The 27,658-nt window shown below is 40.7% G+C and overlaps 1 protein-coding gene across 1 annotated transcript; it reads left to right on the top strand.

Annotated features, from left to right (window-relative positions):
- Positions 1-692: 692 nt before the first annotated feature.
- Positions 693-21,577, top strand: LOC142959333 (uncharacterized). The gene is made up of 32 exons (XM_076100585.1): positions 693-816; positions 1,016-1,239; positions 1,929-2,090; positions 2,663-2,842; positions 3,323-3,329; positions 3,415-3,507; positions 3,603-3,822; positions 3,911-4,073; positions 4,450-4,638; positions 4,726-4,900; positions 5,839-5,978; positions 7,046-7,222; positions 7,678-7,790; positions 7,887-8,044; positions 8,501-8,728; positions 9,626-9,964; positions 10,045-10,193; positions 10,476-10,725; positions 12,136-12,306; positions 12,425-12,582; positions 12,859-12,999; positions 13,369-13,510; positions 13,721-13,921; positions 14,038-14,051; positions 14,126-14,251; positions 14,425-14,614; positions 15,393-15,467; positions 15,995-16,123; positions 16,730-16,850; positions 18,578-18,725; positions 19,124-19,210; positions 20,969-21,577. Exons 1-32 carry the CDS (start codon positions 693-695, stop codon positions 21,158-21,160), a joined length of 4,986 nt encoding a protein of 1,661 aa, XP_075956700.1. The 3' UTR covers positions 21,161-21,577.
- The last annotated feature ends 6,081 nt before the right edge of the window (positions 21,578-27,658 follow it).

The following is a 27,658-nucleotide window of genomic DNA, read 5'->3' as shown; positions in this document are numbered from 1 at the left end:
TGCAAAAGATGACCCGTCAGTTGTGGGTCACACAGACCTTGACACGTAAACACAGATGAACGGTTATAATATTCATCATCTGAATAGAAGTTAAGTTGCAGCTGTCTTGCATAAAGTCAGGTACTATATCAGAGCAGATATCTGAGCCTGATATGTGAATTTCAATGTGAATTCAGCAGCTGCTGTGATGCACATAGTGCTTAGAAGACACCTCTAAAGCAAAGCTGCGTTGATGTATCTTGTAAGCAAAATCTTTAATCAGTTTCATGGTAGGATTGAGAACAACAAATGCAGTAATGTGACCCGGCAGCACCAGGCAGCTGCACTCTCTGTTTTCCCCGCTAATTTCCACTGTCACTGTCACCTTACCTCACAGGCCTCATAAATCATTCAGCAGGCCATTGAAAGCTATGCAGACTAACTAGCCCACTACTTACCTCGCAGCTCTGTCTACCAACAGACAGATCAGGTCATGTGTGCAGGACTACAGCAGACAGGGGAGGCTTATTAAGGGAGTGAGGTTGCTACGCCATCTTCATAACTACTTTATTGGCTATCACCGTAACAAGGCACGCAACCAAGCGACTTTTTACAGATCCTGGATAAAGAATTAAAAATGTCTCCCTGAGTCTGGAAAAGAGCTGGGTTACTTGTGCACCAGCCCCTTACTTCAGCAGGTGAACATATTAACCATGCTAAGGACATGCAGATGCAAGAGTTTCAGGTGTGTGTGGTGGCTGAATGCTGTGCTTCTTGCTCTGGTCAGTGGAAACAACTTGAGTCAACAGTTCCAGGAGAGGCCATCCTGCCAGCCAGGTAAGCTATCTTGACCGTACTTATTTTCTACATATGTTTAATCACTCATTTGAAAATGTTAACAAATAGTTTCACAAACCTCTTCCGTATACTTTCTCTAGATGGTTTTGGTGAGAAGCGACAGACACAGAACCCTTACTTTGCCAGTCCTTTTTGTATTTGTATTGTGTATATTTATATATATATTTATTTCTGATAGGTTTCTACTGCCCTTTGGGGAACTTCATTCCAGTCCCTTGTCCCAGGGGAACCTATGGGCCAACTTCTGGTGCTATGTCCATTGACAGCTGTCTGAAGTGTCCTCCTCACCACTTCTGTCCTAGACCAGGCCTGTCTGCCTCCCTTCCCTGTGGCCCTGACGCTCAGCAGCCTCTCTCCGGTCACAACACTTGCGTCTGTCTGGGAGAGGGACAGAGTTTCCAGGTGACAAAGGGTTTTCACATGATAGTACAATAGGATCAACCCAGTCATTCCTTTTGTGTTCTCTGAAGTGTGTTTATGTGACCATTTTGATATCAGCACAAACAAAGTACACAAGTGGGTACTTTACCAGTCACCCACTTGTGCACTTGTCTTCTAATCTCCTCCTTTATTCTCTTGACTTTCTTTATCTTGTATCCTAGGAAACATTGTGCACGCTCATGTGAGAGTAGTTTCCTCACTGAGAGGAAACTTTAGACTTTACAATCTGTTGCTTCAAGCTGAAAGAGCTCTAGATCAAATTCCTTCGCAGTTGGGTCTTGTTTCCTCTGTTGCAGCTTGCACTGGTGATTAGCACCCTAATCAGCACTTAAGGAAAATTTGATTTTTTTTCTCTGACTGATACATGGGTCTTTGTGAGAAAAAATGTGGAATGAATAAATGAATGAATGGTGGAAGGAAGGAAGGAAGGAAGGGAGGGAGGAAGGGAGGAAGGAAGGAAGGAAGGAAAAACAGATGAGGGGATAAATTAAGGAAAGAAGGAAAGAAAGAAGACAGATAGATATGGTTTGATATGCTTTGTCAGTGAAGGAATGAATGACCAGATTAGCAAATTAGGTAACAAACGGACCACACTGTGAACTGCATGCAACATTATATACGATGTTTGAACTCTGCTGCCTTTTCTGCAGACCAGTGATGGGCAGTGCCACTGCACCATCGGCTACCAACCTACCAACAAAGGAGATGCGTGTGTACACAAACTCTACTATGTCTGCAGAGACGGAAGAACTCGTACACAGTATGGAGACTGTCTGGACAGATATCAGTGGGCACTTCACTGCAGGCAGCAGGTCAGACTTTGTGCAGTTGTATCCCACACAGATGTAGACCTACACACTAAAGTAGAGCAAAGGTAATTGGCATGTCTTTCACAAAACAACAGGAAACTCTTCCTGATGATCTGATTGAATGATGCTTGAGGATTTTGACTGTAGACTGTGATCTGTTTACAGAACACACTGAAAAAACGAACTCTACATTCATAGAAAAGGCTATTGAGTACAACCTAGATGTCTTTGCCCTTTCCTCCATGAACCTGACAATAGTTTATCTAGCAGAGGCTTGTATTAGTCCCACTTAATATTTAACCATTAACTGCTTCCTGTGACTGTCAGATAGCAAGGCCTTCAGTGTACTACCCATGCACTGTTTATTTTTGTCACGGCCCTCCATAGCAGTATTTGGTACAAATGACCTTACACCTAGTTACACACTCAAACCGGGCATGAGTTGACACTTTTTATGTATGAAAGCTGGTCCAAGCAGAGAAAAGATCAGTAATATTTGCTTGTTTTCAAAAAGGATTATAGTACTAATAAAGCATTTAGCTGATTTCAGCTTTGCACTGGTTACTTTCTTGCAGGTGTGTCAATCTGCAGAGGATTACCGGGGTTATGATGGGGAACTAGGTCTGTGTGTCTGCAGAGAGCCTCCTGGAAGAGCTGCATGTGGAGGCCTTTGTAGGAGAAGGCCAGCTACTGAGCTAAAACTCAACTGCCAGTCCAATGGAGACATGGAGCTGGTGTGGCGCTATGAAAGTCAGGTTAGCAAAGGCAGTTTTAAATTTGTATAAACACACACAGCAACATATTAATCCACAAAAGAAAAAGAAATATAGAGAAAAGGCATGCTTTTGGGTCAATTAAAAACCCACTGTATCCGAGAAGTGTTCTTTCTGCTTATGATATCCATACAATATTGCCATTGAAAAAACAAAGAATAGTTAGACCTGGCAATGTATACAAAACCTTCAAACAATGTCGTCTTTATCGCAGAATAAGGAGTAGGACAAGCGTCTCTTTTGTTGCAGTGACCTATAAATGGTAAACACTGTTATTGTGTGTGTGTGTGTGTGTGTGTGTGTGTGTGTGTGTGTGTGTGTGTGTGTGTGTGTGTGTGTGTGTGTGTGCGTGTGTAGGTAACAGGCGTCTCAGGCAGTGTGCTGGAGACGTTTTTTAACTCCCAGGGGACTCCTCTGTGTAACAGTCATCTCAACTCCTCACATGCTGTCTACATTGTTCAGACAACAGGTAAAGACACACAAAGTGGCTTTCTGTCTATCCTCTCTCTCTCTATTTGTCTCACACATCTTATACCTTATTGTCTAATTTGCAGAGGCAGGCTTCCTCGGCCTCCTCAGCGGCCTCCCAAAGGAGCTTCAGCAACTCTTTCCTGTCACCACACAGTGGGACACTCAGAGCTCAGCTGGTTTGTCAAAAGAAACCCTTTTTTTTTTTTTTGTTCATTTAAACAAATAATAATGAATGATCCATGATGAGGGTCCTGTGCTGTCATTTTTTTAGGAAGAAATTCTGATGTTCTGTGGGACGTCACCGAAGTTGAAAATATCAGTGGTGAAGAAATAGAAATGAATTCCAGCAGCAGGAAGAGAAACAAGAGTGATACCAAGGAAGAAGTGAAAGACAGAAGTGTAACTGGAGTTCTGAACCCCACAACGTGTCTCCATTTGGGCGACGTTATACTCTTCACTGTGGATACACGTCTCTTTCCTCAGTATGATCTGTAAGTTAAATGCTGGGCATACAAGATTTTCATATCACTTTTTGCTGCATTTTTTACTTACTTTACATTAATACTTCATGTCTTGCAGTGACAACTTGTACAACACAAACAGCGATTTCGACTGGGGCGCATTCAGACAGCTAAAAGAAGAGCTGACTCTGTCTTGGACTCCTCCCAGCTTCCTTGCGGTGGTCTTTAGCCAGCCTGGTGTATATGTTTTTACACTGAGCAGCAATCAGCACAAACACTTGGTAACTCAATTTGAAATGATATAACTGCTTTTCTGACTGCTTGCTTTGTTGATGCCTAACAACAACATTTTTTCTGTGAGAGATTGAGGTGAAAGTGACAGGTGTGTATCAAGTCACCAATTTACCTATGACGTGCAAGGGCGTCCACATGCATTTGATGGTAGACGACTTAAAACGAACCGAAGAGGAACCTGCTAAATATTGCTCTGCAGCACCACTAGTGTCCTTCCACTTATAGTCATAATAAACTATAAGTATAAACAGACAAACTCCTTGATTTAGGTCTAACTGGAGCAAATTCTTACATTAATGTGAATTTACATCACCTGAATAGTGAAAAAACTCACTTTCTGCTCTCATAACTTTTCTTACTCAGTACGTGCGGGTGATGCCTGCAGGCGGCCAGTGTTATGAGCCCGGTCCCTTCTTCCCCACCATCCCTCGTCATGTGACCAGGGTGGGAATCAGTAGGAGACGCAACCTGTTATTGAGGCCAGAATGGCTGGTGACCGGAGGACTGCTATTTGGAGCTGTGGTCATACTCTGTATATGTGTTACACTGCTGGTTAGTGTACATACACAAACACATACACACACTTACACATGTTCAAAGTATCACTTATTCACTTTCATTCATCTATCCCATGTTTAGATCCTGTTCCGCGAATATGGATGGACTGAGAAGCAGCCAATCAGAGCACGGTATCGCTTGTTGCAGTTGGCCTACCACATGGACGACTACTCATCAAAAGGTTCAAGGGTGATCTCACTTAGGAAGATTCACCGAAACCATCAAGCTCGAATGACACAAGACTCCATTCAGCCAGGTACAATATTGTGGCTGTGACAACACCCGCTCACACACAGACACACACACACACACACACGCACACACACACACACACACACACACACACACACACGCGCGCACATGACTTCTCAGCTCATTCATTTGAAAGCTTAAAGGCCAATATGTTACATAACTTACATTCAAACATGATCTGCAACACGTCAATGCACGTCAATGCCCCTGCAGTGTGCACACATAACACTCAAAAACAAAGTCACACACACACACACACACACACACACACACACTTACACGTACACAAGAAGACTGACACAGTTGAAGACCCTTATGATTTCTTATGTAACGCTGAGAGTGACCCCTGGGCATTGATCCCACCCAACCAATTACTGTTGAAAAGGCTCTTGTCACAATCCTGATATCACGTGCAGTGACAAACAGTAAAAATGACAACAGTCCAAATGTCACAGGACTTGGGAAATCCCCTCCAATTACTATTTTGTTTCATTTTTATGGAATTGCTGCACGATAAAAGTATTTACCTTGCTACATAGCGTTATCATTTGACTGTTCAATAGTGTCTTAAAAAGGCGTAGGCCATTATTAAAACAAGAACATGTAACATTTCCTCCCTTATGCCAGTCCTTTATAAAATGCTTTGGCCAAAAAAGGGCCTTCCAAAATGTCCTTGGGAGAAACAAGTGTCAGCTATTTGCTTGTAAAGAGTGAAATGATTTATCAAAGCTTCTGATGTGCATACATTAAGAAAAGCGTGCACCAGAAACTAAACACTAGAGCGGATGTACCAAAACATGCAGGTACGTATGGACGACGCGGTCTAAGTTCATTGATCTTCAACAGGCAGCACATTGTGCTCGCTCTTAAAGGTTCACTTTAAAGGGATGTGTTTTTTATATTCTAATGATCTGTCCCTGTCGTGTTTCACTTTCTTTACAGTCTGTGCAGACACCTTGGAAGAGTTCTGGGATTATGAACACCAGGTGGATCTGGAGGCATTCAGCAGCAACACCTTCTACAGCCTCCTGATCAAACAGAGTCTGTCTGTCACCACACGACTGGGACAGCTCACCACTGAGGCCTGTAGCTCTTTTAAATGCAAAAAAAACATTCAGTATGTGAAAGGATTGACCCTCTTTTTCTCTGATTCATGTTATTCTTTTCTCTGAGCTGTCCTACCTTTCCAGGGACACCAGGAATTATTCCCCTTTGGACTGTTTTACACATACAATTGTACATTAATATCCTATATTATAAATTCTTGTTTAATGAATAGTTAATGGAGTAGGATGCCCCAGGCTGCAATGTATTTTATATAGCTTTTGCTTACACTGTCTAAATGGAGGGATAACATCCTACATCATTGAAATACACTTATTTGCTTTCTTGCTGAGCTTTAAATGAGAAGATCGAGACCACTCTCATGTCTGTATGCTAAATATAAAGCTATCGCCAGCCATTGGTAAACATAGCTAACTTTAAGACCGGAAACAAAGGGAAACAGCTGGCCTGGCTCTGTCGGAAGTTAACAAAATCTGCCCTCCAGTACATGTAAAATCTCACTAAATTTGTTCAATCCACACAAGTGTAAAAAGGACTCGTGGTTTAAAGAGGGATTATTGCTTAACGCAGCATCTTTCTTACACTTACTGATCTTTAAAGGTGCTGGTAGGCGACTGGACTGAGTGAGGCTAGCTGTTTCCCTCTGTTTCCAACCAGCTGTTGCCTGTAGCTTCATATTTAATGTACAGATATGAAAGCGGTATTGATCTTCTAGTCAAACGCATCTTATATATATTCTAGCCTGACTGTTAGTCTACTTCATATAACCCTCATTTCTGACAAGCACTAGTTCAATCCAATCACTCACTTCACGCAAAAAAGTTGAACTGCATTTGCTGGCTGCAGTGTAGGAGACAGAGATTGTTGTTACAGCCCTCAGGACAGCTGAGGGGATTAAGATGTAAGTGGAGATGGCACACATCACACCCATGTGTCACCCCACAAAGGTGCATGTCTTACCAGTGTTAGGTGCGTGCTACTTGTATTGGGGTGGGGTCGGATGTGTGATCTGATTTCAACGATTTTCTGAAGACGTTTGTGCGGCAGTCCTTTTGTTTTCATATGTGTGTCTCTGTGTATCCAGGTAAAGGAGCTATATCAGGGAGTGCTTGGGAAACTGCAGCTACTCCACCCTCGCTTGATCACTGAGGAGAGAATGGGAGACGATTACGAGAGGATGAGGAGGGAGGTGGAGAAGGAGGTGGTGCGACGGAAGACTCTGGCCTCACAGCTGAGGACACTGCTTGACAGTCAGCTGCAGGTTTACATTACATGACATTCACATCTGTACATCCTCTATAATGCAATTATAAAGATTAGGTGGTTGGTTTCTTTCTGAAAACGAATTATTCTAATAACAAGGACAGTGAAATATCAAGAGAAAGAGAAGGTTTTAAAGAGACAACAATCTTTCTTGGGCTGCAACGAATTTGGTATTAATTGATTAATTGGTCATAAGAATGTCTGAAAAGGTGGAAAATGCCCAGGGTGACGCCATCAAATTACTTGTTTTGTTTAAAGACCAGACCAAAATATGACATTTAGAAGCTGGCGCTAGAAAATGTTTGGCCTTTTTGCGTGAAACGGGACTAAAATCATTAACCGATTATCAAAATAGTTGCTGATAAATTTACTGTTAACCAATTTTCAATAAATCAATAAATCAGCTGACTTTGTATATTTCATTAGCTGTGACTGTTTTGCTGGTTTCTCCAGGTCCTAAGTCGAGAGCAGCAGGCCCAGCAGAGGGTTCACAGTGTGTTCACAGCTCAGCTCAGAGAGTGCACCAGACTACTGTCTAAGGTTTATAACAACAATCTCCAACAAAAGTAAAGCTTCCAGTCATCCTTTGCAAAGTGACACAAACGGCAAGTGCAATGGAGTAAATCCCCTGACATCTTCCATCTGTCGTTTGCCATCTTCAGTTTGATCCAGAGGCTGACCTCCCTGGTGGAGGAGATGGGAGAGCTGGTGTCAGCAGAGTGCCAGCGTCAGGGGGCCTGGGGGTTTCTGGGTGAGGGTACAGGGGCCAAGCTGCTCTGCCCTGACACTGGGACCGTGCTGACCAAGGACCACATCTTTGGTGAGTCCAACTCTCCTGAGTTAGATGACTTAAATATTTCAAATACTCTATCCTTGAATCTTAGAAAAACAGCACCATCTGTTGCTTAAAAATGTGCCCTGCAACAGCAAAGAAAAAAGAAAAGAATTACACGATTCTATTCTGAAAACATACAGATACACCTACACTTTCCCAGTTTCACTTCACACCCATTCAGGGACACACATCAAGTTTTCACAGTAGTAAAAACATTCACAACTACAACAATTAGCGCATAAAATGTCATATTAGCATTTTAAACAAGGATATTCCAACAGTTAGAGGTGCACATAAATGATAAAGACACATAATTGTTTCAACTTTTTACACTTTAGCAATCCAATAAGAAAACATCAGCATGAAAAGCTGTCCACACTGCATGTGACATGTCATAATCATTTACAGTTTGATGATCGCTCTTTTCCCGCCTCACTCCAGGTCCTGATGGATCTCTGCGTGTTTGCCGGGCACTTCATTGTGATTCAGTCACAGGCCTCTTCAGGCCAAATGCTCACAGCCATATGCTGCTGAGCAGCGGCCACACCATGGCGGTGCCACCTGATTTCTTCCTCAACCCACAGACCGGCAGAGTTATGCCCATAGCTGGCAACGTGGCCTATGATCCTGCAAGCTCTACTCTAGTTTTCACAACCGACTCATGTACAGGTAACATGAGGGGTGCTTGTGCATTTTTATTTTTGGTGGGTGGGAAAACTAAATTAAGAAAAGGAAAAAGGCAAAATACTGGTGTATTCTTTTTACATTGTGGATAACTGGTCACATACACATGCTATAACAGTATATTAAAGTGTTTTGTAGTGAGGTTTAGAGGTTTAAGAAGTGCATATATTACAGGAAATTGAATATTGCCACAGCACAATTAATCAAAAATATGAATATCTGTTTTTGAAATTTGTCCTTAGATCCGGGGATATCATTTAAAAACAAAATTCCTGTTCTCCCTTTACTTCAAAGTATTAGTAAAAGTGGAAGACATTAATAACTGAAGTAGATAGTGGTAAAGTAAGTATAGGTGGAAAAACTGCATATCACACAAAAACCTCACTGCATGCATTAGTGATCACTCAAATGGATGGCACGACTGTGTGAAAGAGTTTTCAGGGTTGGACGATTTATAATTTTTGACATAAAAGACATTGACATAAATCATCTCAAGTTACAAATATGTACAAGAAGATAAATAATATTTTAAAGAAACAAATGGCTCCCAGGTTTTGTAAACTCTAATTTTCTCCTGCTTGATGTTCTGCATCACATCTTTGATCCATTGCTTGTGGGATGGAGGGGTTACATCCTTCCATTTTAATCAAATTAAACGTCTAGTAGAAAGGAGAAGGCAACGACCTTCCTTAAGTTAGCAGAAGATTGGAGTTATCTGGAACAAAGACTATACCTAAAATAGCAACTGTAGGAAAAGGCATAATATTACAGCTATAACTCTTGGAAATTGTATCAAAAGGGGATGACCAGAAGGGGACAACAACATTCTTTTACCACAGTAGTTTGTGGACATTTGAAAAAACTAACCTGTGCTTCTCTCAGGAGACAACAGGAAGTGGGACAGTCCTCTCCTTCCTTTCATTCCTTACCCAACCTCCTGCCATTCAGACCAGCCTCTGCCCAACACTCGGCTCAGAGGCCTCAGACCAGGCCAGAGACTGCAGCTGGGAGTTCCCATGGCGGACCCTGACACAGGGGTCCCAGTGCCCATTCTGGCTGTAACCATCCACCCCCAGACAGGACTAGTCTACCCACTGGGAGGGGTGCACGTCTGTCCCCTCACCCGCCTGCTGCAGCCCATACAGACTGGCTATCCCATGCTAGACTCCAGAACGGGGAATGTTGTGCTCACTGTTGGGGTCAGTTTAGATCCAGCATCAGGTAAGTGCTGCTGGTGAGTCCTCACAACAGCCTGTGTCGAAGTTACCACACCTTCAATGGGTTAACTGTGTTCTGTGTAGGAGCTGTGCTGCCAGTAGGTGGAGTTCTGCTGGCAGAGTCCTTTATCGAACCTCTGAGTGGGCGGCTGGTGAGAGTGGGAGGTGCCAGCATACGGGCTGGGCAACTGCTGCCTAATGCAGGCGGATACCAGGCCCTTCTAGACAGCAAGGTGCTTGACATGCTTTTGACTACATTTCGAAATGAAGAAATTGTAGATGTTCAAATTTTATAAACGTTGAGATTTATATATTTTTCACCTTGAAAACAGCAGTTGGCATAATAATTTTACCACAAAGTCTATTTAGCAGTTGTTTCTGGAGGTATTGATGCATAGTTTAATGAATAGTATGTATGTGTGTTGTACCATATTATGACACGGATAACAGATTCATTCAGTAGATATTTGACCAAAACAAATGTCTTGAGTGAAAGTAAAACATTTCTCGATTAGGTTCTGGCAGTGATGTTCAACGTATTGGAGCTCCTGAAGCCACTAACTGATGAGTGGGGATCAGACCAAACCCTGCAGCGCCATCAGGGCAGCGAGAGAGGGAGCGGTCGACAAGATCATCTTGCAGCTGCAGCCAAAGAGCTCCAGCAGGCCTGGGGACGGAGCCTGCACTGCCAGCTGCAGCTGCAGACCAGGTTGGGTATCCTGCTGCACTGGGCTGCAGGTCTCCAGAAGGATGGCGGGACTCTGGGTGAGGAAATGACAGCGAGAGGGTGTAGTCTCCTGTGAGCAGCACATCACAAAGTCACTTTTGGAATTTCTCCTTCTTTTGGTTGGTTGGTTCTCTCCTGCTCCTCCCTTTGTTGCTGTAAATGAGGTGCTTTCTTTTTTCTGTACCTTTTTTAGCTGTCTGTCCTCTTTTCCTAAAATGTTTCTTTATGCTTGAAAACAGATAATCCTAAAAGTAGAATATACTTTTTTCTCCTTTTACCTTTTCATTTGAATCTCTGCTTGTCATCAATGCCATAAATCTGCTCATTGATGAGTAGAAAAACATGCCACTTTGCATTTGCTTATCTGTTTCTTGTTTACACCTTTTATTGTGATATGTGAATAGAAATTAATTTACTGAAGGCCGGTGCTGTTTTTGAAAGTAAGAGCATTTCATATTTTAGATAAAATACCTTTATATATACTTTTTTGCTTCTGCCAGATGTCACAGTGTTGTCCTTAAGTGCCGTCTACTACTGAGAACAAAAAGAGTTTTATGCATAAAATGACTTATGCATTTTTCTTCAGCGTTGGAAAGGTTTCATGAGCCTAAGGTGGATGACATTTTTCTTGTCTCATAGAATTTTCACATGGCCTTTCATTTCCAAAGGCAAACACCCTCCACAGAAACTAAGCAGCTATATGTAACCCACATCCATAATCTAGAATACAGGAAACACAGAACTATTACACCATCAGTACTTCCAAAATGTATGCCATGACCCCAAAAAGACAAACTTAGGCCACACATTTATAGTAATCACATTGCAATAACATACAGTTCAGCACATTACCCACAATGCTAAGATCTGCTTTATCTCATAAAAGTGGCAAGTTTAATATAAGTCTCACAGGATTTAAATTATGTAAACATGAATTGCACTGTAGACGCTGTGTTTCTATATTCTTTTATTTGTTTTAGCTCCTGACTCATCAACAGTCAAATTGCCTTAGTACTGAAATATTGTTGATCTGCTCGAGGCAGTTCCCCATCTGCCCTTCATGACAGGCTTATCGTGTTCTCTGATTGATCGTCTGTTTCTTATTTTTGCATCTGATAGTATTTAATATGCTTTGCCAGATGTGCCTTGCAGTCACAATCCTGTTTCATGTACCTCCCTCTGTCTGTATGTATTTTTTGCATTTGCTTTTTTAAGAGGTTGATTGATCTCAGCCAAATAAACACAAAAGTAACACTAATGTAAACTCAAGTGAATGTCAACTCTGTAAGTCTTTGCTATACTGGTTAGAAAAGTATTGACCTACTTCTGAGACGGTCTAACTTGCTATAAATATGTTGGCCATAAAGACTTATAAATATTTGAGCACCATTTCATATTTAGTTTCTTCCACTCCAACTCTCTGACTTCTCCTGTGCTTTTCAAACCAGGAGAGATGCCTCTCGTAGGCTCAGATATGTGTGTGCCAGCTCTGCTGGGGATGGAGTACCCTGACCCCATGGGATCTGGTCTGAGTGTGCCTGTGCTGGGTTGTCAGACAGACCTTGTCTCTGGGAGTATAATACCGCTGGCAGGGACCATGGAGGACCCTGACGGAAAAGGTACTGTAAGAAAGAAAACAATTGCACTATCCACCTGACACAGTTAATCCTCTTTTAAATTATATTTAACAATACAGAATAAAGCAAGTTGTACCCTTTTTCATGTTGCACTTCACAGGCCTAGTGGCTATCTGTTACGCATCTCAGACTGTTGACCCAGTGACAGGGGTGTTGACCCCAGTGGTTGGAGCCAGACTGGATGTGTCCAGAAAATACGTTGTACCAGTCACAGTTTCCTACTGGCTAACGGTGGCCGATCAAACTGACAGTGTGCAGGTGGGGAAGTCAATCAGAGAGGTGTTTCCATAAAGGAATACACACAAGAAACCTTTCATTTGACCACGGACAACAGCGGTGATGTTTACTTTTTAGCCCAATGACTTCAGCAGGAGGGCATTTCTTGAACTTGATAAACGTGATTAAAGTCTTTATGTTAAGTGAGGTGAAGTTGTGTTTATCCTCCAGTATTTAATTTTGCGGCCCATTGAATTCAGTTGCATGGCCTTTAGCGAACTTGATGTGCTTCTATTTGTTGTTGCTATTGTATGCCAGGTGGAGGCGCTGCAGAGAGAGGTTTGTGTACGAAACACTTACTGGCAGCAGCAGAGGCAACGGGAGGAAGATGTTCTCTCTGATCTGGACTCAGCTCTATTCCAGTGTCTCTTTAGAGTTACAGAAACAAAGTCTTATCAGGTCAGCGGTGCAGTTTGCTGTTTTGGTTGTAAATATTTTATGTAGCCTGGGCTCTGAAGAAAGGAGGTGAAATTCAAAGGCTTTGAGCCTTTGAAACATTTGGAAATGAGTAAGGGGATTTATGAATGCTGGGAAAAAACAGCATTTGAAAGTAATTCTAAAGAAGGTTTTCATTTCTTGCTGTGCACTGCAAGTAAGCAAGTTGGTTATGTTTAGGACAAACTGCAAAGTCACTGTATCTCTTTCTATGAGTGAGTGCCTCCCAAACCTTTGTTCCTTCTCTTGACTGTTTTTTTTTTTTGGGTGTCAGTATGCAAATATGTGCCTCCACTTTTCACAAACTAAGTACAAGTGTGTACTCTGCTGCAGGTCCAGTGGTCAGGGAGGCAGCTGAAGGAAGCAGCCGTGGAGCTGCAGGATTCAGCGCAGACGGAGGCACAAAGGAGAGCAGCTCAGCGCTCCCACTTGTCTCTGATCTTGCCTCCGCATGTATTACACATCCTCACACTAGGTAAATTGGCTGGCAAGCTGGCAACATGAAGCGCATGAAGGAAATTACACTCATGACCTGCGCTGTGGTTATATTTATTGCTTGCCAAAAGAGAGATGCTTCATGCCAGCGTCTCACATTGCACCCTTCAGTTGTATAGTAATTTACATAATTTTCCAGTATTTGTTGGGGGTTGGCAGCATGTCTTTGTGTTCCTCTGTTTTTGTTTAGGTGATGAGCAAGAGTGGGATCGGCAGTGTGTGTGGCACTCAGAGCTTGTGGCGGGCCTTGATAAGGTGGATGTGAGTATGGAGCAGCTGCAACAAGACCAAGAAAAATGGACAGCACAAGGAGGAGACTGGGCTTCACCCCTCCATGCCATGGTCAGAGTAATGGATTTCTGGTCTTTTTTTTGGCCCTGTGGCTTTATTGGTGACTGACACAGTTAGGTCAGATGTTTACTTCCCTCTCACGCCAATGCCAAATACATATGACTCATGTCGCTATAGAGAGCTTTCAAATGTCTAGTGATTGAACTTTGATGCCAGCCAAGATGCACTCTGTAACATTGTCATCTATATGTATATAAGACTTCATGCTTCTTCTCTCTCAAGCCTGTGTTTATTTGTCCTCCAGGACAGAGAGCTGCAACAGAGAGAGTTGTGCGAGCAGTGTTGCTCCAGACTGACAGAGTTGGAAGCTGCTCTTATTGCGCTGCATTTTGTCAGACACCTTTCTCAACTCCGCGCCGACACTGCTCAGGTCAAAACACACAGACACACCACATACATACCACTGAATACAAAGAAACCTACATATATGATGCATGGAAGTCTATGGCTCATATGCCTTTTAACATCATTAATTCTGTTTATTTAAACCTGAGATATCTATTGATGTTATTCTGAGCTACACCCCTCTTCCTGTTTGTCTAGGCAGTACTGTGTGGGAACTTTTGGTTTAAGGAATATGGTCTGGTCCAGTGCAGTGGACACAGGCCGACTGTGGAGGTCAAGGGTTTACTTCAACAGATGGCTTTGCCTCTGCTGGAGAGACTGAACCAGCTCCTGGAAGACAAACAGCCTGCCAGCTTCTCTCCCAACACCTGCAATCAGCACATTTCTGGTACCAGATAGGGGTACTATATTTACGACATGATAAGGGTACTAATACATGACAGCAGTCATGTATTTTTCAGAGAAAGAAAAAGTCCTCATTTAATAATGGTGTTATTTGGTATCTATACAAATTGTCTGCGGTTTTCAGTTTTGATATGCAATCTTTGAAATGACTGTGCTGCAGCTCACATTTCCTAGTCTTTGCACTCTATGTGAGCCTGCAAATCCCTCGATCTGAAGCCATTATCTACATTTCCCCACATATTCTGTTACTGTGGCCAAAGGATAAGGCTTGTGCTATTCTACATTTTTATTATTGTCAACAAATCCCATGAAAAGACCAAAACCATGCCCAATAATTACTTCATAAAACCTAAATATTCAATTTTTAAAAAGGCTAATTTATTTCCCCCAAAAAATGGGCCCTGTAGACACAGATAACAAATCACATGAAACAGGATTAAATGGTGCACACTATTTTCAGTGTATATATTTATATTTCAATACTTTTGATGCTTTAGTGAGCATTTACAGCAGGGAACAGGGAAGTGTATGTGTGACTGACTCTTAACACTACAGCACCCATGTTTATTGTAATGAAGAAGTATGTCCGCAGTGGGGCTCATTTATGTGTTTTTAAGGCTCTGGCGTAGAATTATTAACCATGTATTTGGCTTTGACTCAATAGACAATACTGTAGATGGGATCTATTAATTGATATCTATATAGATATGTATATATATTGGCAGGCTTGTCCTTTGAGTGTGATTTCTGATGGGTTTCAGGTTTGTCAACAAAGCAGGCGTATGGGTTAGAGATAGCCTCTAGAGTCTGGACAGCCTCTGTGCCTGCAGTGAAAGGTATGTACTTCTCAAGCCACTCGAGCTTTGTGATGACATGCCTGTCTAGGTGTGTAGAGAGAGTGTGTGTACTGAGAATGTGTTGATGTATTGTGATGTACTGTATATGTTCATTGACAAAATGCAGCAGGATAGAGCAGTGAAACAGTCATCAATGTTTGCCGGAGAAAGAAATCAATAGCTCCAGGCGAGTGTTGTTCTGTTTCTTTATTGTCTCTGGAGATGAAAGAGAGTAGAAGGAGGTGAGAGAACAGTGAAGAATCAGATGATTATTATGGTTCTGACAAGTGTTGAAAATAAGACATAGCTTGTATACGTACAGTATGGCAGGTACAAAAACCACTAGGGTGAGTTTTACAATGAAAAAACAAATATATGTTTCAATCAAAACGTTAAAGTAAATGCATTAACTCAAAATAATGTGTCTTGCGTCTGAAGAGAACTAACTTCACAATACAAAGTCTCACAGCTGCTTGTTTCTCCATGAATTGGCTATTTCTCTGGCTAGCTTGTTTGTGTTTCTCAAGGAATCTCTACCCAGTCATTGAGGGAGCCTGTCAGTTTAGCTCAATGCCACAACACTGTTCTGCAGGCCAGCTCAGCGCCGACACACAACTCACAGAGACACACCGCATCTAATGGAATTCACTCCCAGGGTGAGATATAGCACAACTTTTATTATCATTATTGTTATATTCAGCAGTACAGAATGTAACACCACTGTCACCCAGTGTCGTCCTGTGCTGTGCTCTGCCCCAGTGCTGTGTGTGAGCGCTGCAGCATGAAGACTGGAAACATGGGAGAACAGCCAGCCTGGCTCTGTCCAAAAGGCAACTAAATCCAAACAGCACCTCTAAAGCTCACAAATGTACACATTATATCTACATTGGTTAATCAAATGAAGTGTAAAATAAAATGTAATAAAGTGTAAAAACGACAAGCTTTGGTTTTACAACGATTTATTGGCCGGATGAAGGGACTTCGTTGAATGTCAAGCAGAGTCAGTCAAGCTGTTCCCCCCCCTTTTCCAGTCATAGCGATAAGCTATGCTAACCTTCACAAAATGTGGAATGAGTCATTTTAATCTTGATTTCCTAACAGAGAGCCAGCCGATGAAAGAGTCTGCTCAGCCGACACATGGTATCTCTGTCCCCACAATTCCAGGTTGTTTTTGTTTTCCATGATGTAAAATAACATATGGAAAGTGTGACATGTGGCGTGTCACAATCATGTTATCCATCAATGTTGCTTTTAATTCCTAGAAGAGGAGTGGACCAAGCTGCTGGAGCTCTCTCCTCTGTTCCAGCTGTTGAAGGGGATGGAGCTACAGTTGAGGGGCTGGGCCTGTGGAGCAGGGCTTCTGAGAGGAGAGCGTGCTGGTAGGTCGGACACAGTTTTTATTTTTTTAATAATCATGCATAATCCCATTAGGGTCCCATTAGATTATGGTGCACTTTGGTGAATAGGGCCGATTCAACCCTCACTCCCAAATCCTCAAATAATGACGGTTGACCAGTGACCCTAGGCGTCTGACATTAATGCATTGGGCTATCGCTAACTCCAATGTTAACCCAAGAATTCCAGATCTTAGTCAGGTGCCCCCTGCAGTTTCGTGGCCATGCTCCCGTAGTGCACCTGTGGCGCATTTGGGTACAGGAGGGAATCAGAAAGAGCGGTCCTGAGAGAGTTTTAAGTTTCGATTCTAAATTTTTCTTGAAGCTGTGTGAACAGTTTTCAACGCTTCAGTCTCCAACATGATTGATGTGGAGAAGAAACAGTGTAGAATGATAACTCAGAACAACATGTTTGACGTGCACATAAGACGTGCACGGAGGTTTCTGTGGTTATTTTGCAATAGTTTGATGCTGGCTGCACCAAATTGACAGTACGCCACTTCCCTCCAGTTAGAGACTGCAGATAATACCTGTGGTTTTCAGATGGCTGTAAAGACAATCACAGTGTGATGATAAGCATTATCATGTTAAAGATGAATGTTGCTGTCACAACAATTAATGAAATTACACATATTACCTAAATAAATAACGTTAGTAAATTCATCTGTTCATGCAGCTGTACGTATTGTGTATTTAGATGCCTGCATGTTTTTGTAACCATCTTATTTTCTTGCTTCCAAAGCCCTAATAAAGCCAAGATGGTACTCATTTCAAGTGTTTAGGCATATGCTATTTTAAATAAAATAGATTCTGGTGTAACTATTTTATTGCACACACTAGTGGCCTGATTCTAAGGAAAACAAGGTCAGTCTGTCTTTCCACCACTATGGTCCAGACTAAAATGTCTCAACAAATATTAGATGACTTGCCATGACATTTTGCACATACATTCACGGTCCTCAGAAGATGACGTCTACTGACTTCGGTGATCCTCTGACTTTTACTCTAATGCCACCACGAGTTTGACATTTGTGGTTTTAAGTGAAATGTCTTGTTTGGATGAAGTTTCATTAAATTAGCTACGAACATTTATGTTGCCCACTGTATAAATTGAAATATGTTTGAGGATCCAACATTTCATCTAGTGCCATCATCAGGTTCATCATCAAATTGCCGAATATTTTAAGATCACAACCTGTGAAACTAAGCCAACCTCAGTTGAACTTGTGGTTTACTAGTGTCGACAAGCAGATTGTAGCATGAAAACACCGCACACTTGTGAGAACATGAAGTGACAGCTGCTAGAAATAAGCATGATGAGATTGTTGCAATAACTCCCTTAAGTTTAATTAGTTGCATGTGTAACATATAAAGATATTACCCTCAAGTATTTGTGTATTTTTTGGACCAACAACCAGAAAAACTTAAAAAAGAAAACCAGTCTCTAATGTTAACCTTGTTGTTTTTCAAGGTTAACAACAGATTTGACAGATTTGTGTTTCATACTGTAGGTTCCTGTGTCTGAGACAGTCATAGCTGTAAACTTGAGTAAAGATGTCTCGACATGAATCACTCAGTTGGCATATGTTTACTAAAAAAATGGCAAATTTAGATTTGTCATCTTTTCTCCCAAGAGTTTGGAGCTATTACTGTACAGTAAGTAATGGCCTGTACTAGTTCACGACAACCTTCATGTTCTGTGTTTTGTCCAGACAGAGGCAAGAGTTTCCTAGACGTCCTCGATGCTCAGTGGGAATGTGAGGGAGAGCTGATCCCTTTGGACCTGTCAGTCCTTAACCCCAGAGAGTTTTTGGTCTACCAGCATGGACTATTCCTAATGCACACATTGCATAATCTAAAACTGGTTGGTGCTAGTTATTTTCAACCTCATTACTTATTCTTAGTTTAATTTTGAGGCTATTTTTATAATTTTAATTTTGAGCCTCTGTGCAGCCTGAAGTACTCGGGCAGGAAACCCTCTAAGTATCTCTGTATCCCAGTTAAAGACCAAAGGTGGCTTGGCGTTTGGTGTGAAAGCTCTAGGGCTTTAAACTGACCTTCCTTAAGAGTTAGCTGATTTCATCCCTTAAATCTCATCTTGAAATAACTACTTGAAATACTTTCACTGGTAATCTTGTTGTTGTGTTTTCTTGGTGTCATTCCCTGTTACACACTTTCAATAATTGCTTTTTGTTTTTATGGGCTGAGCTTCAGTGAGAATATTGTAATAAAAAAGGCTTGGATTGTTCTCTTTTCCAACAGACTCCAGCCATTTCACTTCAGATTGCAGCTAGTCTCCCAAACAACAACTACTTCAACAACGCCTTCAGAAATTCCTTCTTTTATCAGGTACATTTGAGCTTTTTTTCTGTGAGTGTAATTTGAGATTTTCCTCATGTTGTTCAGTACAATTTAGTGCAATTTGTTAATATTGTGCGTGACATAACAAGATAATGAACTGACTAATAAAGTCACGAGTGATGCCACTATAACACAACCAATAAAGTGGACACGCATATTAAATGAAACCCCACGAAATATCATAGAGTTGGATGTAAGAAATACTTCCAATACCACAGAATTTTTGAAGATGACATATTACCTGGTTGTACTTCTATTTGGTTGTGTGCTGGGTGATAATACTGTGTCTGCAAAGCACTTGTAAATAACTACATGCTATTAAGTATGAGTAAACACTTAATTCATGTTCCTACATTAACACTCATTAGTATACAATTCATAACAACAGCTTAAAGAACTTATTTAGATGTACATTATTCATGCATTTATATATATAATGATTTAGATATGCAATAATGGTTAGGGACTATGTTAATATATACTTTATAAATGCGTATTAATACTGAAATTCATGATTAATTCAGGTAGTTACTAGTCGTTAGTATTTTGTGTGACCAAGTGAGGACTATCAATGCCTTACAAAGCATGTATTAAGTACTTTGTGTGACCTACTTATTACTATATAGAATTGTTAGCTCCACTGTTAGTGGACATATATATATATATATATATATATATATATATATATATATATAAACATGAGGTATATTTTGCTGTTAATACTTCTTTGCTTTTACTTACTAGCATATAAGTCACCTTCAACACTGAATGTGATCATAATGATTGATGAGAATCAAGACTAAAAACAAAAATACTGCAGGGAAAATTGTTAAAGGGGAAAATGAGAGAATGGTATTAAATACAGCAGAAAGTAAGGAAAAGTGGAACAAACCAGCATCACTTCTATCTGCACTCCGACCAAACTTTCTCAGTACCTTAAAATGAAAGGCAAACAGCTCGTGCAACACCACAACAGCAGCTTGCTGTGTCTATCTCTTGCTGCTACATCTTTTTGGAGTCCTCAAGGGGCAATTCAGTGTTGAGTCTCGTAAGTGAAAGGCTTTATAGAACAGCCTGTTCAGCCCTGCTGATCTCTGGACACAAAATACTCTGTTCACCCTCTGCTCGCAGGGGAGAGAGGTCAGACTAACAGACCCAACAAATCAGTACAAAAACAATTCCACAGCCTTCAGGTTTTCTGCATGGGCTCAGGGTTATACAGTTTGTTTTGCGGTTTAAGATTCCTTTAGAGAGATTCACACTTCCTGAGGAAACCACCTGCACACTGGGGGTAACAATTTCATGCGATGGCCTTGACAAGGGCTTGAAATGAAAGAGATTACAATATTGGCAGTGTATCACTGATTCATATCTACTGCTTATTTGGATAGGTTTGATTTACACAGCATTCAACTCTTATAATCTATTCAATTCATTTTTTACAGCCAAAAATCACAAATTTGCCTCAGAGGGCTTTATGACCTGTACAACGTACGACATCCTCTGTCCCAGGACCCTCGCATCGGAAATCTAGTGGATATTTGCTGCGTTTCCTCATTTATATATTCCAGTTAATCATAAAACTTTAATGCTAAACTAATCCTTTAACTTCCTTTCAAAAAGGCAAAACATATTGTACAGGGAAATCAATGTGGCCCAGTGCTTTTTTTTTTTTTAAATCACTGAATGATGCATGCGTATGTCTTTGTACAGCTGTGTTACAGTAAATGATTGCTCTGTTGACAGGAAGCAGAGGAGACGCTCTTTGTCCGTCGCCAGAGGCTCCAGTCAGTTGGAGGCTTCTCTCTGCTGCTGCTCCACTGTCTGTCCCATGTCAGGATTAAAGACATGAGCTCTGACTCCAGTCCTGCCTTCCAGAGGCTTTTCTTCAAGGTACAGACAAACACTCAAAGTGTCCATGAATCATTAACGGTTTAGGAAAATTCTGGAGATGTGAGTTAACATTTTGATTTCAAATAAAGCTTAACTTTGTAATTCCCGCTTATCTAGTTTTGTTTTTTTAATGGGTTTACTTTTAATGTGATGTCTTTAGGGACAATTTCATTTTTTTGTTCCGTTTAATTTTATATCACAGATACTGCAGGAATGTCTGGGGGAACTGTTTCAGGCCAGACTAGGTGTGCCTTCCTCTGGACAGGAAGACAATTTGTGTGTCTTACAGGACCAAGAGCCCGCTTCAGGAGTTTTAAAGAGGACTCTTTCAGACTCTCATGCTGCCTCCCTGCTTTACAGGTTTCACAAACCAAGCAGAGGATTGCTGTCTGAAGATGTAAGAACAGAATATTTCATCTAATTACATTCATTTGTTATAGCACTGTAAACATGTCATTTTTTATTGTTCTTTAGTAGTTGTCAGTATTGTGCAAGAGTGGCAGGAAATCATTTGTGAGTCAGAGAGTAACCAGAGCTCTTGCATGTCTCTTGTTGTGCAAACAGGAAGTTGGGAAACTACAGAGGAAGCACAGAGAAACGTCTCTTCTAACCCACCTTGAACTACTTTTGAGAGAGAAAAGCTCCGTGTGAGGGAAACTCTTCTATTTGACAGAAGAAAAACACCAAAGTTCTCTATTGCAAGCGGCATGGGAGGAATACACAAACACTTGTTTCTTAGCCTCAGAGAGACAATGTCTTCGCGTCTGAGGATAAGACAGAAAAAAGTTTCTATACAGGTGACAAGACCTTATGGGCAGATGTGTAGCTGGGGTGAAACCCTGAATTTGTTCTCCATACGAATTTCTACTGCACACTCTGTCCAGGACAGCACATCGATTTTAGTCTTTTATTAATACAGTTTATTAAAATATAATAGATTAAATAATTAAAATAGACCAGGCCTAAAGTCTCTTATAGTCCACCAGTGCTTCAAAGTGTCTGATCCAAAATCCGGGGGAGAAACTCTCCTCTTCAGATTCAGGATTCAGAGCTAGCCAGAATTTCACGTGCTTATTAAGGGCTTATATGCACAGCCAGAATGTCTCTCCCCATGGTGGGTGATAAGAACTTGTTTTTCAAATGAGCAGGACACACAATCCTCCCCCAGTAATTGCCTATTGTTCCAACATATCGATACATTACCCAGCATAAAGTAAATGTAGCACAATATACAACTACCCATATCATTATATTATTGTCATAATGAAATTAGGTACTTCTAAAGTGTTACAATCATAATGCTACATATTATATGTCCCACATGAGCCACAGAGAAAGGCAAAATTTGGTAGAGTTGTTTATTATTATTTTTTAAAACAACAAAAAGGTTTTCTCCTTATACAAATCATGTTTATTTTGGCTTTCGTCACCACAAGCAGTGTATTAAAATTCCTGGGATGTTTTGTAGGCAATACACAAACACATGTACAACCTTTTTGTGTGCACACACACATGCAGGGAGGAGGGGAAGTTCATAATAACAAGAGCTTTACTGAGATTCCAACACGGGAACCACCAATGTTGTCCTCACTATTGGGAATTGACTTTGAGAGTGATGAATATGATGAGGAAAATTATTCCAAAGACAAGTGAAAGAACATTAAGGATCTTGGCTGTCCTTGATGCATCCTCAGCTTCAGCTGATTGCCCGAGACCATTAGCATTTTGTGCCTTTAAAAATAAAGTTTAGAAAGAAAATTAGGTCATCAATTACAGTTGAAACAAATCTGCCATCAAGAGAAAAAGAGATGAAAGTGAATCTGACTGTAATATGAGCATGTCAGTCAACCTTCATCACTACGAAGTATCCTCTTGACGGCTCAAACTTGAAATTTCACAGATGAGATAGCTTGCTGTTTAAAAAATGTACAATGTTGCAAAAACACTAAAAGGGTTTTGTGTAGTTTTTGAATTTAGGACATCTCTTAGAATACAGAAGTACAAAGCAGCAGATGACGATAAAACAATTATGTTCAGGAAAAGTTACCTACCCGACAGGAGAAGACCCAAGCAGCAATCCCAAGAGGCCAACAACAGCAGAAAGTGTTAAAGATGGACCATCCAAGATAGGATGGAGCCACATCACTGGTCTGGCCTCCTTCCATAGTTGCTCTCTGTAAGCTTTGTCAGTCAAAGCTCCAATGGCTGCTGGTGTTTGAGACCCACAGCCTTTTATCAGTAATGGGTGTGGTTTGAGCGTATAAGACTAACAGCTATGTGAGCAGTCCGAGGAGAGAAAAAAAGACACGTATCTGGGATGATGGGGGCTTTTTGGGTTTCTCATGAAATTCGGGTTTTACTGGCTTGAGAAACTTGTACAGAACATGAATTATTATATTTAACGTCACATTGCAAACAAAGAACTTTGTCTTCTGTACCAAGCATAGACTGTATATAAGAAAGGTATCAAGCTTGACAAATAAAAAAGTCTCCTTCCTAAAACACAACTCAGTTTTATTTTTCTTTTTTTAACCCTGTAGAATGAACTGAACACATTTGGCTTCACAAGTATACAGTTTATATAACGTGTTATGTAAAACACATTCTGGCTCATAGAAACATTCTTAGGAAGTGATGAGGAAGTGCCAGACAAATTGTAATAAATCTCTCCAATCTTACCAAAATATTTCCCGTAAAAGAGTCGTGTGTTCTGCCAAAAGGTTACCTTGACCCAAACAAAGTCATGAGAACATGACATAATGAAGAGGCCAGATGTGCTTTGTTTTTGGTTCAACGGACTGGTTTGATTGGTGGAAAGTAACTTATTAAGGGGGGTGAATCTTGACTATAAAAGTGATCTGTGAAAAGTAATACATTTGGATTTGTTTCGATATGCTAAACTGGTTGATGTTGGCTTGATCTTATTAAAACACTTCCCGCTGGTTGCAGACTTCAGTTCGCCGTCTCTTCTCGTCATTTTGCCACAACAACCCCCCGTCTGGCCACCCAATGGGCTGTAAGGCCTCATAAAACACTTTTTTTCAAATTCAGAAACAGGTGGGGATGTATGCAGTCAATCAGCTCGAAGTTGTCGTGTAAGAAACATCATACAATCTTTACAAAAACTAAATTACCCTCACCAACCAGTCTGCCCACTTAGCAGCAGCTGAGTTGCAGCGAGGTAAATCAGTGTGTGTTTGCTATTCGTGGTTAGCCGACAGGTACACAGCAGTATGTGTCCTTTAGCTGTGAGCCAAACACACTGTTATTTCACCCCTGTGAGCGTGGGCTGGTGGTTTTAGATGCCCTCAGCTGTGTTATCACTAGCAGCCCCTACAGACCGCGTGGCTGGTTAGTGAGTGAGGAGTCAGCAGGCAGTCAATGACAGTACAAAACAGGTAATAAAAGGTGTTTTGAAGAAGTTTGAGTTACCGCACCCACAAGTTCATTGAGCATGCAGCCATAACTGGGCAAGGTTAGCTGTGGACAGACACCAAGAAGCACACTCACTCACTTTGTCACATACTCGATCACAGATCCTCCTTTTGAAGATAATACTCATGATTACAATCACTTATTCAGCTGGATTTTTCTGCAATAATGATGCTACTTGTTTGCTCATGGCAAACAAATGTCGTAGTGATTATTATTAGAGGATTTATGGTAAGTCAATGTCATTAATCATTTTTCAGTATTTGAGATATCACTTTTGTCCACTGTATATATAAATAATTTATTTATTTATATATACTGTATATCTTCATAGCTACACAGCAGCACAATACTGTAATCAATGCTATGCTAGTTAATTATTTTCTTGATTGAGTATATTTTCCCACTTCCAACTTATTCACATGGATCTGCTCGAGTACACGACACCAGCCTTCCCCTGAGAGGGCACAGCTGACTGGTTGTGCACCAGGTACAATGGCAATCTCCATTTATCCTGTCTCACTTGTAGTGCCAATCAGATGGGCAAGGAAATGTCTGATCCACATATGACAGTGGACTTTAAGAGCCAAATGTTCACTTTCAGGGAGTTTGAGTTAGGCATAGATGAAGACCTGGTTCACCTGGTTCAAGGTCTTGCTGATTCTGAGAGATTTGTTGCCTGACTTCAGTACTTTAGAAATAACATTTCACATATAGCCTAAAAAGAGTAACGGACAGGAGGACATACTGTATGTTGTTTTTAATCATAATATCTCATGTATTGTAATAATTTCTGAAGTATCTGTCTTTAAAATTGACTTGAGATTGCAGTAATACAAATACTTTCATTTTATGTTGCATTTATTCAATTTGATCCGCCACCATTTCTTGTTTTTACTTGCATTTGCTCTTTTACTTTTTTGTTTTACTTTCCTTATAAAGCACTTTTTAAACTTTGTTAGGAAAAGTGCCATGAATGCCTCCTAAATTTGGCATCATTGAATGAACAAACAGGAACAAAAGGATAAAAGCAAGGAGAAGATGAGTGACAAAAGGAAGGATCATACCTCATTTCTATTGTTCAGCAATTTTTGTTGGACTTACTGTAATTTTCTGTATAAAATCAAATAAAAAAAGATTGTTAAATGGACACTTTGTACAGTCTATGTCAGTTATACTGGCATGTTCACTTCACTGGCATAAAGTTTTAAAAGGGCAAACTAGAAACTAATTTTAACTTGTGGTGCAGTTTTAATGTGGGGTTCATCTTTGGAGATGACCTCAGAAGAAAGACTGGAGCCATGAGCCAATGTTTTGTGGAAAATCAGATAAAGAGAGAAACAATTAATCAGCGGCAGCATTGTGCTGCCTGCATCTGTCGTCCTCTGAGACACGACACTATGGCATCCACAGCAGTTGGAGTCTGGCCACAGAAAAAGCCCGTCTGTAGCCGTCACAGAAATACCTCTATACATTCGGTCCTGCTTCAATCTAAACATATTGCAGAGTAGCAGTTGTTTCGCAAAAGCTGACGTGAACAATGAAGTTTCAAAGCTCTGTTAATTAATCTGACACACAATGCACAGGCAGCAGCTGGACATTGAATTCTACACTATTGCTTTATTTTAAGAGCAATTATAAATGTATTTCATTGACAAGATGCTTTTGTGTGGACATCACTGTTCAAGTGTTTGGCTGTGATGTCTCTTTGCCTGCTGCTGAATATTTCAAAAACAAGATCCAAGTGAATGGCAAGTGAGGATGCTCAGTGTTTTGTTTCACTGGAATGTTTTCATCCTCATTTGCTTTGTGTATGTGAGGATAAAGAGCTTCACTGTCTGGGGTTGTTGTTGACTGGGATCTAGCTGTGAGCTGAGCACTTTTTGAGGGATGAAGTCATTGCTCCCATTGCTTTGTAGGACACTTCATGAAGTCCAGTTGTGCCAAATGATGTTGCCCAATGCTTGTTCTGTACAGTGTGTTTTTTAGAAGTAACTGGGTGCAATGTCTTTCCTCATCCAACAGCTGACCACAGCTTTAATTGAGGAGGTTTCCTCTAATAACGGCCTTAATCAAATCTGAATGACAGTACAACTCTTCTATGTAATGAATCATGTACGTATGTGGTTTATATCCAAAAATATGTTTAGTTTATGCTTTCAAAGAAGTAGAAAAGTTGATTTGCAAATATACTCAAATATAAAATTTTAATTTACAGATTATAGAAATATTAATGTTTGATACTAACTTACTTGATTGCATATGCTAATAATTATACACATTCCTGAGATTAGTAATTTGGCATTTGGACCATATCATCATTTTGTTTTCTTGTTGGTGTCGGTACAAAACAGTCCAAAAGACCAAAACCACTGTTCCTCCACTGATGGGCCCCTCTGGCTTTTTCCATCATCCGTCATCCTTTAAAGAGTTTGTTGCTTGGAGTGTAAGTAGACTCGTTGGTCACCACAGGGAGATAAAGATGCCCAACATTTCACTTGGCTTGGCAGTCACTTCACAGACCCTGTAGCTATGGTGACTTTTCGGAAACAAATGTACAACTGAATATTTAACATGCATTGCTTTTTTAATAATATTCATCTTCTCAATCCTTTTTTTATGTGACTAATATGACCCAAATTGACCAACTAACTTGGTTTTTATAACAAATGGTAAGAACAACTCATATTCGGTCTATATTCAATTCTTCATTTACCCACTGTGTATTTTTTTTATATTTTTAAGTCATCTCTTACTCTTTCTAAAAGTTTTGGCGACATTAATTGTTCATTTACCATATAATGAGGAGAAAAGTGTTTGAAAAGTGTGATTTTAGAAAAGTGTCTGCATATCCGTGTCTTTTTATGTGTCTTTAACCACAAGGAGGCAGTGTTGATCTATTACTGAGAAAAAGGAAGGAGAAAGTTCGAGTGTAGGATGCCCTTAAATAGGAACATGGTCACTTTAATTAAAAGCCGGTTCATTAAAGTGTTGAGGAGAAACACAGATTCGTTGGACACGCTGTACCGGCCTCACAGCACAGTATGGAAGCACAGAATATATATGCAGGGAAACGGAGAACCTGAAATACTTTTCAGTCTCATGAACGAG

This window comes from Anarhichas minor, unplaced genomic scaffold (assembly GCF_050575085.1).
Source record: "Anarhichas minor isolate MPS153535 unplaced genomic scaffold, ASM5057508v1 ptg000026l, whole genome shotgun sequence".
Lineage (NCBI taxonomy): Eukaryota > Metazoa > Chordata > Actinopteri > Perciformes > Anarhichadidae > Anarhichas > Anarhichas minor.
Note: the sequence above shows the minus strand (reverse complement) of the source record. Positions and strands in the feature narration are given on the sequence as shown.

Excerpts from the sequence above, each read along its gene's own strand:
- LOC142959333 (XM_076100585.1), top strand. The coding sequence starts at position 693 with ATGCTAAGGACATGCAGATGCAAGAGTTTCAGGTGTGTGTGGTGGCTG. Across the intron at positions 3,508-3,602 it reads GGACACTCAGAGCTCAGCTG|GAAGAAATTCTGATGTTCTG; the intron begins GTTTGTCAAAAG and ends TCATTTTTTTAG. Across the intron at positions 16,124-16,729 it reads TAATGGAATTCACTCCCAGG|AAGAGGAGTGGACCAAGCTG; the intron begins GTGAGATATAGC and ends TTTAATTCCTAG.